The sequence below is a fragment of the Corythoichthys intestinalis genome, chromosome 11 (genome assembly GCF_030265065.1).
Source record: "Corythoichthys intestinalis isolate RoL2023-P3 chromosome 11, ASM3026506v1, whole genome shotgun sequence".
Taxonomy (NCBI): domain Eukaryota; kingdom Metazoa; phylum Chordata; class Actinopteri; order Syngnathiformes; family Syngnathidae; genus Corythoichthys; species Corythoichthys intestinalis.
The window spans coordinates 47487215-47501101 of NC_080405.1; the positions used below are offsets into that span (position 1 = coordinate 47487215).

At 39.9% G+C, this 13887-nt stretch overlaps 1 protein-coding gene across 9 annotated transcripts in view; it reads right to left on the reverse strand.

The window, feature by feature from the left end:
• Positions 1-13887, reverse strand: part of rapgef2b (Rap guanine nucleotide exchange factor 2b) — a 247410-nt gene that overhangs the window by 59557 nt on the left and 173966 nt on the right. For 8 of the 9 annotated variants that reach the window (XM_057849819.1, XM_057849816.1, XM_057849817.1 and 5 more), the window contains one exon: positions 2499-2630. The exons of the other annotated variant lie outside the window; for it this stretch is intronic. In XM_057849819.1, the coding sequence (XP_057705802.1) occupies positions 2499-2630 (132 nt within the window). The remainder of the gene's footprint in view (positions 1-2498; positions 2631-13887) is intronic. 9 annotated transcript variants of the gene reach the window in all.

Below are 13887 nucleotides of genomic sequence, written 5' to 3' on the forward strand. Positions count from 1 at the left end.
AAATGCCTTTCGTTAATCTGTCAATTTGAACTGCCACATCAGTTATGCTCACGTCTACCTTTAAAAGTTGACATATAGGAAAATAGTGGCAAACCATTGTCAACCATCAGATAAGCATATCTGACATTGAGTCATTGTTACGTCGCATTTATCGCTATAAATAGCAGGCAATTAGTATAAACTTAAAAGTCAAAATTAGGGCTGTCAAACAATTAAAATTTTTAATCGAGTTAATCACAGCTCAAAAATTAATTAATCGTAATTAATCGCAATTCAAACCATCTCTAAAATATGCCATATTTTTCTGTAAATTATTGTTGGGATGGAAAGATAAGACAAGACCGACATAAACATTCAACATACTGTACATAAGTAGTGTATTTGTTTTTTATAACAATAAATCCACAAGATGGCATTAACATTATTAACATTCTTTCTCTTAAAGGGATCCACGGATAGAAAGACGTGTAGTTCTTAAAAGATAAATTTGAGTACAAGTTATAGTAATTTTATATTAAAACCACTCTTAATATTTTCGTTTTCAGCTATGTCACTTTTCTTTTTGTGAACATTTTTTGAGAGATAGGAATATTATTTTTGTTGTGCTTTCACTAAATGATACTGTAGCGACTTAACTGTTCCGTCCAAATGCATGATGGGAAGTTGGGCACCCATGACTGTCAGTGGTGGCTGCAAATGGTATACAGTATGTTCTGGGTTGTGTTCAATTAGGCGTGTTAAGAAAAAAAGAACGTCTCTTGCTCTGCCCAAATGCATGATGAGAAGTTGGGCAACCGTGACTGTCAGTGGTGGCTGCAAATGGTATACAGTATATTCTGCGTTGTGTTCAATTAGGCGTGTTGAGAAAAATATCGTCTCTTGCTCCGCCCAAATGCATGATGGGAAGTTGGGCAACCATGACTGTTAGTAGTGGCAGCCAAAACTTAAGTCAATACGGGTTATTCCATGCATGCGTAAATTGTGTCAAATATTTTAATTAGGGCTGTCAAAATTATCGCGTTAACGGGCGGTAATTAATATTTTTAATTAATCACGTTAAAATATTTGATGCAATTTCACGCACATGCCCCGGTCAGATTAAAATGACAGCAGTATACTGTCCGCTTGTTACTTGTCTTTTGTTGTTTGGCGCCCTCTTCTGGCGCTTGGGTCCAAATGATTTTATGGGTTTGGGGAGTGAGCATGGTGTAATGACATCAACAATGTCAATTCTTTGATTGAAAATTTTACAAATTTTAATAAAACGAAAACATTAAGAGGGGTTTTAATACAAAATTTCTATAACTTGTACTAACATTTATCTTTTAAGAACGACAAGTTTTTCTATCCATGGATCGCTTTAAGAGAACATTAATAATGTTAATGCCATCTTGTTGATTTATTGTTATAATAAACAAGTACAGTACTTATGTACCGTATGTTGAATGTAGGGCTGCAGCTATCGAATATTTTAGTAATCGATTAATCGATGGACTAGTTAGTTCAAATAATCGAGTAATCGGATAAGGAACATGAAAAATTAAAATACCTAAGCCTCAAGCGGTATTTTTTTTTTTTTTTTTTTTTTAAATCAGGACCAACAAAAGAACAATTGGCTAACTTGCATGGAAAAAGTCCACTAGCTTAAATGCTATAAAATGCTTAAGGTTTTTTTTAACAATGCTCTTAACAATACTGTTAACAAATGGTTCACATATTCCCACAAAAAACGGCTAAATGTACCTATAACAAAACACACACAAAACAGCTCAAACAAAAACTTAGCTTACAATTGGTCTTAACAGGGAGCAGTTGGATTCAGCCATGTGAAAAGAGGCAGACCCGAGGGCAGTGTATCCACCCTAATCAATAAAGCTAAATGCAAACACTTTCAAAATAAACCATTACAATGCCACTTTAATTAAACGAATACTCGAAGCAACAAAATTCGAATGTTTTTTTCCTAATCGAATACTCGAGTTAATCGATTAATCGTTGCAGCACTAGTTGAATGTATATATCCGTCTTGTGTCTTATCTTTTCATTCCAACAATAATTTACAGAAAAATATGGCATATTTTATAGATGGTTTGAATTGCGATTAATTACGATTAATTAATTTTTAAGCTGTAATTAACTCGATTAAAAATTGTATTCGTTTGACAGCCCTAATTTTAATGTGATTAATTTAAAAAATTATTTACCGCCCATTAACGCAATAAATTTGACAGCCCTAGTAAAATTAAATAAATACATTTTAAAAACCCGATCTTTTTGACCCGATTCCGATCTACCGCAAATGACATGTTCGTGCCCCGATTTTCGATCACATGATCTATTCGGTGATTCCTTTATTAATCAATCACAAATAGGTGGAAGCTCCCTATACTTACCTTCACACTTGGCTGCATACGAGATATATCCAACGTAAAAGAACGCATCGGTTGGGAATGTGGGCTAAGGGGTTACTTTTTACCCCGTTTTAACCCATGCCTCACCTGGTAGATATCTGACAGGCTGCTGCTTCCCGAGTCGCTGGTGATACTACATCCCGAGTGGCTGGAGGACACATGCGTCACCTGTGGGTGCAAGCCGTCGGCCAGGTGAAGTCTGCTGAAGTCTGCGGGCAGCTGCACACACACACCACACCACACGCACACAGTCAGTATGGTGACGCTAACGCCGGCGAGGGACGCTATGGGAAACCACTCTTTTTTTAAAAATATTTTTTTAAACATAAAACTAACCAAGACAAAGGGTGGGAACCTATGGGTACTTCACGATCCAATACGATTTGTGATCTAAAGGTCATGATAATCTGATAATATGGCGATATATGGGTCAGAAAATCAACAATATGGCGTTACATGGGTCAGGAAATCAATCTACAATATTCTACGATACAACTATTAAAGAGGAATAACAAACCATTTCTAAATAGGAAAATGTTTATTTTTTGCACTGTCACAATCTAGTAACAGTTCAGTGCAACATTACTGTAAATAAATACAGTGACACTAGATTATTGAAACATTCTTGTAAACAGTGCTGTTTTTGGCAGCCCTTTTAATTTTCGTCTTAGTCTTTTGGACGATAATACTTAATAGTCTTAGTCATATTTTCGTCATTTCAAAATGTGTCTTCATCTAGTTTTTGTTGACGAAAACTCAAGACTAATTTTGTCTCGTTTTAGTCGACGTGGACTAAAAATGTTTTCGTCTGTAAAAATAAAAAGATTTACTCCAAAAATAAAGGTTTCCAACCCTTTCAAATTACCATTGACAGACGAGCACATACTGTAGCGTCTACAAGGACGACGCCAACTTGGTGATAATACACACTCAGCAGGAAAACCATACATTATTTTCAATTACTGTAATTTTCGGACGATAAGCCGCACCTGACTATAAGCAGCCAAACACCAAGTTTGACACAAAACCAACATTTGTTCATAGATAAGCCGCACTGGAATATAAACCGCAGCTGTCCTCACTGTATTATGGGCTATTTACAACTAAAGATATTAACCGGTGACACTTTATTTGACAGCGGCATCATAAGACTGTCATAAGACCAAAAGAACCACCATGAAGCTTTCAACCAAGTGGCTGAAAAGCTTCATTGCCTCAAGAAGCTTCGTTTGGCCATCGCTGCTCCCTTGAGGGAGACAGTCAACCTCTGCTGCCTCCTGCTGTCAACACTGTTGTCCTCCAACATGCCTCCTAGCATGCATTGCAGCGCTACAAATGTTAATAACAATCAAAATTCATGCTCTGTGCTAATTATTTCTTCAGTTACTGTTCTAGTTGTTTCATTAATTGCTAGTTATGGTATTTGGTAACAATTTATTTGAAAGTAGCGCCATTAGACTGTCATAAGACCATCATAATTATGACATGACACTGCCATGACAATTATTAAATGCTTATGACATATCGTCTTGTGTCATCCGGCAAATTATCTCACTTTTCAATGGCTGTAAATGATCTGAGCCCGAAGTAAATGGAGTTATTGACATAATTTATTGGATAACACGTAATGACATCTGTCATATGCATTCATTCATGCCCATGATAGTGTCATGATATAATTATGACGGTCTTATGGCGGTCTTAGGACGCCGCTGTCAAATAAAGTGTTACTTATTAACCTATTAATCAACAAATAAGCCGCACTGGACTATAAGCCGCAGGATTCAAAATGAGGGAAAAAAGTAGCTGCTAATAGTCCAAAAATTACGGTAATTATACCCACATGGACGCCACGAACTTTATGTAAATAAAAGTTGTCCCAGAGTTTAAGACAGGGGATGGCAACCTTACATACTCAAAGAGCCATTTTGACCATCTCCCGCTAAAATAAAAAGAACAAGAGCCACAAGAGCCCTTTGACATGTAATATTTGAATGAACTGCAACAAGAAACATTTTTTTAGTTTATTTACAGTTTGCTTTTGGTCTACAGACTATCATCTTCAAATTTATAATTAGGTTTCAGAACTGTACAATCCAATTGAAGTTTAACTCAAATACTCGTTAACTCATTGGTTGCCGTTGACTGTGATAGCTCTCCAATCGACTTGGAATAGATTCTATGTCTACTAGTGATAAACTCATTTCATTTCATAGCAGAAGCATGAAAAAAATGTTCATCGCCCCGACCAACATGGCCTCAGGGTTGCCATGTTGGTAAGGGCGACATTCCCATCAAAGTCAATGCAATGACGTTAAAATGAAGTTATATCTAGCTGATTTCTCAACCGATTATGTTATCAACGTCAAAGCACCTGTGATTTATTCAGTGCCTGTCATTGATGTCCAAGGCATTTGATTTTATTTGATCTTAGCAATGTTTTTTGTTGCAGAATGAACAGTAGGGGTGCTGAGATTGACCCCAGGGGAACGCCACAGCTCGTAACACATTCCCGGTTAAAATAGACTGGACGTCTACTACTGATAAACTCATTGAAATTCACAGCGGAAGAATGATTGGGCGTCTAACATTGTCAATGGCACTGAAAAAGTTCACTGTTTGTCAGGAATGAGCAGGCAGGCAGGTTGTATGGACCCAAATGCAGGGAAAACGAAAAAGGCAGCGAGGCAGGTGGCAGAGAACTCAAAAAATGGTTTTAATTACAACTAACAAAAGCACAAAGTACAAACAAAAACACTAGGGATCAAAAGGCAAGGTTCAAACCAAAACTTACTTAAACAGAGGTACTGGTACACGAGGGCGCGGAAAGGGCTTGAAATTGACGTTGGCATTGACGTAGACATAGACGTAGACAATGACGCAGCAAGGAGTGAACAGAAAATGGGAGCATATATACACAAGCAGACAAGGGATAACGAGACAAGGAACAGCTGGGTAACACAGGTGGATGCAGATTGCCGAATACACTGGGAAAACACACACAGGTGAGAGTAATGGGTAATCACAGGACAAGTCACACAAGGAGAAACCAAACACAAAACCTAACACTGTTAAGTCACGAAGAACAAAAGCAAAAGAATAAAAGAGCCACATGCGGCTCTGGAGCCACAGGTTGCAGAACCCTGGTTTAAGAGGACTATTAGCCTAATGGGAATGTAAACGATATGCTAATGCTACCAGTTACATTTAGTGTATGATGATCAATCAGCACAGACCTTTAAGCCTTGTTTATGCTTGACAGGTTTAGTACCACTCCATTTTTTTTAAAAGAGTGTCTATTGGTTTTAATCCCTCGTGGATGACAACACAATCAAGTAGTCGGTCCTCGCACTGGCACAAAAAGTGTCAGACCGCTAATAACAATAACAGCGCCGCACTCAGCCAGAGGCAGTTTAGGTGAAGTGAAGCAGACAAGGAAGACTGCGTGCCTGGGAGGTGTCGTTGGCCAAGGACGAGCCCCCCCGATCTACCAATTCGGTGAGTTCAGCCAGCCAGATAATTAAACTCCATGGCATTCTTTTGACACCCTGCAATCACGCCTCACCTCTCGCCCTCCAGAGATAACTCTCCAAATAGCGCTTTCTTTTTACTTCTGCCGTAGTCCATCAATGTGTATGGAAATACCAACGAGACCTGAGTGTGAAGTTTGACTTGCAGTTTTTGACTATTTCCCCAAGAGACACAGCTGTAAATATTCCAACCCTCATATCTTTTTCATTTATGATTGTTAGCATGTGACAAGTACAGTGAGGAGCAGAAGCATTTGCACCCCTTTGCAAGTTCACCTACTTAGAAAATAGGTAGAGGTCTTAAATTTCAATCATAGATGCATTTCCCACTTATATAGACATAATCTAAAAAACGAAATTTCAGCTCCATCCGAAGATTTTCTATTGGATTGAGGACTGGAGACTGGCTAGGCCACTCCAGAGCTTTGATATGCTTTTTAGACAGCCACTCCTTGGTTAGCTTGGCTGTGTGCTTTGGATCATTGTCATATTGGATGATCCAGCCACGACTCATCTTCAAGTCTTTGACTGAGAGGAGTTTGTGGCTCAAAATCTGACGTTACATTTCACCATTAATTTTTATACAGTGCAGTCATCCTGTCCCCTTTGCTCAAAAGCAGCCCCAAAGCTTGAGATTTCCACCCCCATACTTCACAGTGGGGATGGTGTTCTTGGGATTGTACTCATCCTTCTTTTTCCTCCACACACGGCTAGTAAAGTTTGCACCAAAAAATTCTACTTTGGTCTAATCCAGGGGTGGACACCCTGGTCCTCGAGAGCCACAATCCAGCTTGTTTTCCATGTCTACCTCCTTTAACACACCTGAATCGAATGATCAGCTCATCAGTTTGCTAAGCAGTTGCCTGATAACAATCCTGATGATTTGATTCAGGTGTGTTTGAGGAGGAATACATGGAAAACAAGCTGGATTACGGCTCTCGAGGACCAGGGTTGGCCACCCCTGGTCTAATCTGACTATATGACTTTCTCCCATGACCCCTCTGCATGATTCAGATGGTCGCTGGCAAACTTCAGACGGGCCTTTACATTTTTACAGTGGGGCAAATAAGTATTTAGTCAACCACTAATTGTGCAAGTTCTCCCACTTGAAAATATTAGAGAGGCCTGTAATTATCAACATGAGTAAACCTCAACCACGAGAGACAGAATGTGGGGGGGGGGGGGGAAAGAGAAAATCACATTGTTTTATTTTTAAAGAATTTATTTGCAAATTGTGGTGGAAAATAAGTATTTGGTCTCCTCAAGAGCAGTGATGCTTTGGGACTGTCGTTGGGCAACACGGACTTTCAACTCCCTCCTTACCCCGTGGCGTCAAAATGATAACAAGAACGGTGAGCAAAAATCCCAGAACCACACGAGAGGACCTAGTGAATGACCTAGTGAATGACCTACAGAAAGCTAGGACCACAGTAACAAAGGCTACTATCAGTAACACACAAATGGGACTCAAATCCTGCACTGCCAGACGTGTCCCCCTTCTGAAGAAAGTACACGTCCAGGCCCGTCTGCGGTTCGCTAGAGAGCATTTGGATGATCCAGAAGAGGACTGGGAGAATGTGTTATGGTCAGATGAAACCAAAATAGAACTTCTTGGTAGAAACACAGGTTCTCGTGTTTGGAGGAAAAAGAATACTGAATTGCACCATACCCACTGTGAAGCATGGGGGTGGAAACACCATGCTTGTGATCTGTGTAATGGACAGATTGAATGGGGCCATGTATCGAGAGATTTTGAGTGAAAACCTCCTTCCATCAGCAAGGGCATTGAAGATGAGACGTGGCTGGGTCTTTCAGCATGACAATGATCCCAAACACACAGCCAGGGCAACAAAGGTGTGGCTTCGTAACAAGCATTTCAAGGTCCTGGAGTGGCCTCGCCAGTCTCCAGATCTCAACCCCATAGAAAATCTGTGGAGGGAGTTGAAAGTCCGTGTTGCCCAACGACAGCTTCAAAACATCACTGTTCTAGAGAAGATCTGCATGGAGGAATGGGCCAAAATACCAGCAACAGTGTGTGAAAAGCTTGTGAAGAGTTATAGAAAACGTTTGGCCTCCGTTATTGCCAACAAAGGGTACATAACAAAGTTTTGAGATGAACATTCGGTATTGACCAATGACTTGTTTTCCACCATGATTTGCAAATAAATTCTTTAAAAATCAAACAATGTGATTTTCTGTTTTTTTTTCCACATTCTGTCTCTCATGGTTGAAGTTTACCCATGTTGACAATTACAGGCCTCTCTAATATTTTCAAGTGGGAGAACTTGCACAATTAGTGGTTGACTAAATACCTTTTTGCCCCACTGTCTGGGAAACCATCTGAGCAATGCATGATTTTCAACCATTGCACCATAGTGTTCTACGGACAGTAAACTTTGAAACTGTGCATACAGCTCTCTTTAGGTCATTGACAAGCTCCTGACGTGTAGTTCTAGGCTGAGCCCTCACTTTTCTCATCATGAGTGATGCCTCACGAAGAGAGATTTTACATGGAGCCCTAGTCCGAGGTCAATTATCAGTCATGTTTAGCCTTTTCCATTTTCTAACAATTTATGCCACTGTATATTTATTCTCACCAAACTGCTTTGCAATTGTCCCATAGCCTATTGCAGCTTTGCGGAGTTCAAAATTTTTTTCCCTGGTGTCTTTCGAAAGCTCTCCGGTCTTGCCCATGATAGCAGTTGGATTATGACTGACTGTGGGGTGCAATAACAATATTGAGCTCAAAAGAGTGGTGGGTGGGTCTTGGAGTGTCATAATTATTGCTGATACTCAGGGGTGCAAATACTTATGAACCCCAGTAAATTACAAATAAATTATTGAAAAATCATACAATGTGAGTTACAGATTTTTTTAAGATTACGTCTCTAATAGTTGGAAATGCATTTATGCTTGAAATTTCAGACCTCTACCTATTTTCTAAGTGGGTGAACTTGCAAAATCACAAGGGATGCAAATACTTGTGCTCCTCACTGTATATAAATACAATATTTACCCGAGGGACGTTTAGAAATTCGCAAACGGGGGTCGACCCAGTTCCTGGTGTGCTGCATTTGGACTAGTGGGTGGCGCACAGATGTAATATTGATAATGTGCTATACTGGCAGCTATGCAGAAAGCCTCCCTGCTGGGTATCATCTATAAGGCGGGTAAATAAACCATCAGGCAGTGTAAAATATTCATACACACTGACCCGGTGAACCACTTTTTGACTCTTTGATCATATGATTAGAATGGAATTTGGATCATTTATGTAAACCATTTTTATTCTGTTTAAATGGAGCAATTTCATAGGGTCTTTTGAACACGTGTTTCAAATTTCCATTGTTTTTTTTTTTTTTTTTTTAGTACATTTTGTTTTCATACTCTTGAAAAACACATCCTAATTAAGAGGGGTTTTTTTTCCAAGGCGATCATAGCGTATGTTAGCTAGTTAGCCGCCTGCTGGCTTTAATGAGGGAACATCCCCAGCGGATGCGGAGCTTTTGCAATGTTTGTACATGCAAATTTTGCACAGCAAGAGTGGTTTAAAGTGCGTTTTACCAAATAAAAAATGCAATCACATTAGATAAAAGTTAAAGCTCCCGAAATATAGCACTATTGTGATGGGATGATTAGAGCAGGGCGGTAAACCGAAAATGTACCGTTAACGAAATTCTTCACGATGACCGACATAATTTTGACCATGTCGGTAAATTCAGTAATTTAATAAAACAAGAAAATATAGTCTTTTCATCCCGCTTTGACTCTGTGTTGTTCGGCTATGTTCATTCCTCTTTAAGAAAGCAGTCTGTGTGCCTACGTATGGAGTCACGTGGTTTTCAGGAATCCAAACAAACAGAAGCCCGGTAGGCTAACGCTAACGCTACAAGTAAATGTGATGTAGTCGGGCTTAAGGGAGCTTTGCCAAACTTTCACCCGACATTAAGTAAACTCTTGGCAGGTTCCAGACAGGCTTTCACCCGCTGTCCTCCCTGGTTCTCACGATTTCAGGAGAGGATGCTTTCAGTGCTTTCTTCTGGTAGCCAAGCCAGAGGCTAACGCTCGCGGCTAACGGTACAAATGAACGTGATGGAGTCGGATAGCGGCTCTAACCTTGTCGAAATGGCTGAAATTAATGAGTGGACGGACTTCATGTAGCAATCATTTTGTTGCGTTATTTGGTATCTGTGTGATTTCTCTGAAAGCTTTCATGATGGTAAAGCACTCAGCATAAAGTATAATCCAACAGTGAAGCCTATATACAGTGCTGCTCGAAAGTTTGTGAACCCCACAGCGATGGTCAGATTTTTTGTAAAAAAAACTAAAATAACCTTATTAAATGTTAAGTTATACCCAAATCCACAATACTGACATTCCAAATAATGGACTGAAACAAAAGAAATAGTTATATTGTCATTCTTTATTTAACAAAAGTGGTTGATTTAAGAAAAACTCAGATATCATGTGTGCAAAAGTATGTGAACCCCTTCAGTTAATAGGATATTGCGCCTCCTTTTGCAGAGATTACCTCAACCAAACGGTTTCTGTAGTGACTAATCAGCCTCTCACATCTACTTTGGGGGATTTTTGCCCATTCTTCCTTGCAGAACGCAGTCAGTTGAGAGAGGTTTGATGGGCGTCTGGCATGAACTGCTCGCTTCAGGTCCCGCCACAGCATTTCAATGGGATTTAGGTCAGGACTTTGACTGGGCCAGTCCAGAACACGAATCTTCTTCTTTTTCAGCCATTCCTTGGTTGTATTGCTGGAATGCTTTGGATCATTATCATGTTGCATGATCCACCTTCTGCCAAGCTTTAACTTCAAAACAGATGGCGTCAGGTTATGTTCTAGGATTTGACAATATTCCTCAGAATTCATGATTCCCTGGACTATGTGGAGTTGTCCAGGTCCTGAGGATGAAAAGCAAGCCCAGATCTTGACATTCCCACCTCCATGCTTCACTGTTGGGAGAAGGTTCTTTTGGTGGTATGCAGTGTTGACTTTTCGCCAGACATGGCGGTTTTGGTTGTGACCAAACAGTTCAATTTTGCACCTACATCAGTTGATGAAAACTCTTTTTAATTTAGTCTCGACAACACAACTGTTAAAAAAACAAAAAAAAACTACTGAATTGATTGATTAGGAAATCAGGTTGAAATAATAGAAAATTCCAAAATGTTGAGGGGGTTCACAAACTTTTGAGCAGCACTGTATATATTTATGACAGTTTAATGGCCACAGCTATTTTTCTGTATGTGTTTGCTTTATTCTGCCATCATAAAATCTTAAATGTTTCATTGGCATCAGAGCAATACAGCTTTAATCTGGTTGTGTCTGTGCGGGGGGTGCATGTATTAAAAAAAATGTTCTGGGAAAAAAAACTGAAACCTTGACGTAAACACTTGTGTTGTATAATTATGTCACAGCAGCCATTGCCAGTAAGTTTTCTGAAGTGTACTGTTAAATCTGCAAGTCATTTGTGTTACAATGACATGTTTGCACAGTCGTCATGTTGATTTTTAAATGTTGTACATTTTTCAAGTCATACAAGCTGTTATAAATGTTCACACTAGAATTCTTATTGTTTGCAAGATTTTTTTTTAAATATATACTTAATGCTTAGACTGCATGTGCAATTGTTAAATTGAAAGCTGGTAAATAAATTTAACGAGAAACTTAATTTGTATTCCATGAATTGATTCAAATTTTCAAATTATATAACAGTCCGCTTGGGTGAATTTATCGTCATTTATCAACATGGGTAGCAATTAAAACCGCGGTTTGTTTACTGAAATACGTATTGGAGTTAAATTAGTTCTTTTATTTATTGTTCTTTTAGCCGTTTAGCAAGCGACAACTACGAGAGGCCAATCGTGCGGAACCGGTCAATACGTGTTTTTACGACCCGCCAATAATGAATCCCGCCCCCTCCCAATGGTTTCCACAATCACGGTGAAAGCCCCACCAACCCCAAGACCCTCCCCCAATGGTAAAGAGGATAATACAACACTTAATCCTTTCTCTGCACTCATTTAGGTCATCCGTCTGTGGGTCAATAAGCTAGCGACCAATCACTCTGTGAACATGTGCTTCATTGACCTCCTGAATGGGACGGCACGCGATGGAAATAGCGCTCAGGCCTTCGTCGATCTGACGCTAACTTATAAACTTATGCCCTACCTTCCCAGAGACCAGGTAAAGTGCCTGTAGTTTTCATGGCAAATGGGAATGGACGTGTCCAATCAGCTGTCAGCGGGTGGGACATGGGACTGTTGGATTAAGCCACACGCTAATGCCGGAGACGAAGAGCTTCCTCGCTAGCTAGCTTCGGCCTACATGTGAGCAGATGTGGTGCTCCTTAAATTACACTGCAGACCTAATGACCTAGATCGTCTAGCTGGGAAGCACGGGACTGCCGCTCAATCTATTCAGTGCCCGGCTACTGTGCCAGAAAATCACTGCGAGACCATTACAGCCACGAGTGGCTAATGCGAGCATCCAGTGATGTGCGAGGGTGAGGCGAGGCCCATTTCCTTCACGCGGGAGAGTACACAACATTATATTTTATGGTTTAATGGTCAAATTAAAGCTGCAAACAACAGTGTGGGTGATTTATGGTGAGTCATCAAACTTTGCAGTTACACAATGAAGGATATTATTATGTTTTTGTAATTCAGTGTTGCCCATCTGCCTGATAGTACATTTCCCAACTTATGTGTGAAGTGACCGCCAGGTAAGCATAATATTTTGTCAATGGCAACAGTTGAATAAAGAACGTTGGGAGAAAATTATGTGGCTCCACATTAGGGGTGTGACAAAATATCAAAATGGTGATACAGTGGTATGAAAAAGTATTTGAACCTTTTGGAATTTCTCACATTTCTGCATGAAATCTCCATCAAATGTGTTCTGATCTTTGTCAAAATCACACAGATGTAAAAACAGTGTCTGCTTTAACTAAAACCACCCAAACATTTATAGGTTTTCATATTTTAATGAGGATAGCATGCAAACAATGCCAGAAGGAATGAAAAAAAAGTTAGTGAACCCTCTGCCTAAGGAGACTCAAAGAGCAATTGAAAGCTATTTTTACCAAACAATTTAAGTTAAGTGTGTGCCCAATCACTTAGGAGTTGTTTAAAGCTGCCCTTCCCACTATAAAACATACACCTGGTCACATCATGACTCAGTCAAAAGAGCTGTTTGAAGACTTGCGATCAAGGATTGTTGATTTGTATAAAGCTGGGAAAGGATACAAAACCATCTCTAAAAGTCTGGATGTTCATCAATCGACAGTCAGAGAAGTTGTCTACAACGGAGAGAGTTTGGCACTGTTGCTTCTCTCCCAAGGAGTGGCCGTCCACCAAAGATGACGCCAAGAGTTCAGCGCAGAATACTCAGAGAGGTAAAAAAGAACACTGGAGTGTCTGTTATAGAATTACATAAATCACTGGCAGAGTCCAATATTTCTGTGCGCACATCAACTATATGTAAAACTATGGCGAAGAATGGTGTTCATGGGAGGACTTCACGGAGGATGCCGCTGCTGTCTAAAAAAACACATTGTTGCTTGTTTAATGGCACTTGGACACTCAACAGAACTTTGGCGAAATATTTTGTGGACTGATTAAACCAAAGTTGAATTGTTTGGTAGTAACACACTGTGTCATGTGTGGAGGAAAAATGGAACAGCTCACCAACATCAACACCTCATCCCCAACGTGAAGCATGGTGGAGAGAACATCATGATTTGGGGCTGTTTTGCTTCCACAGGGCCTTGAAAACTTGCAATCATTAAGGGACGAATGAATTCAAAAGTTTATCAAGATGTTTTGCAGGAAACCCTGAAGCTGTCTGTCAGGCAGTTGAAGCTAAAAAGAGGCTGGATGCCCCAACTGTCATGCCACGTCGCTTGCTGTTTTATTTTGAAGGCTTCACCCTC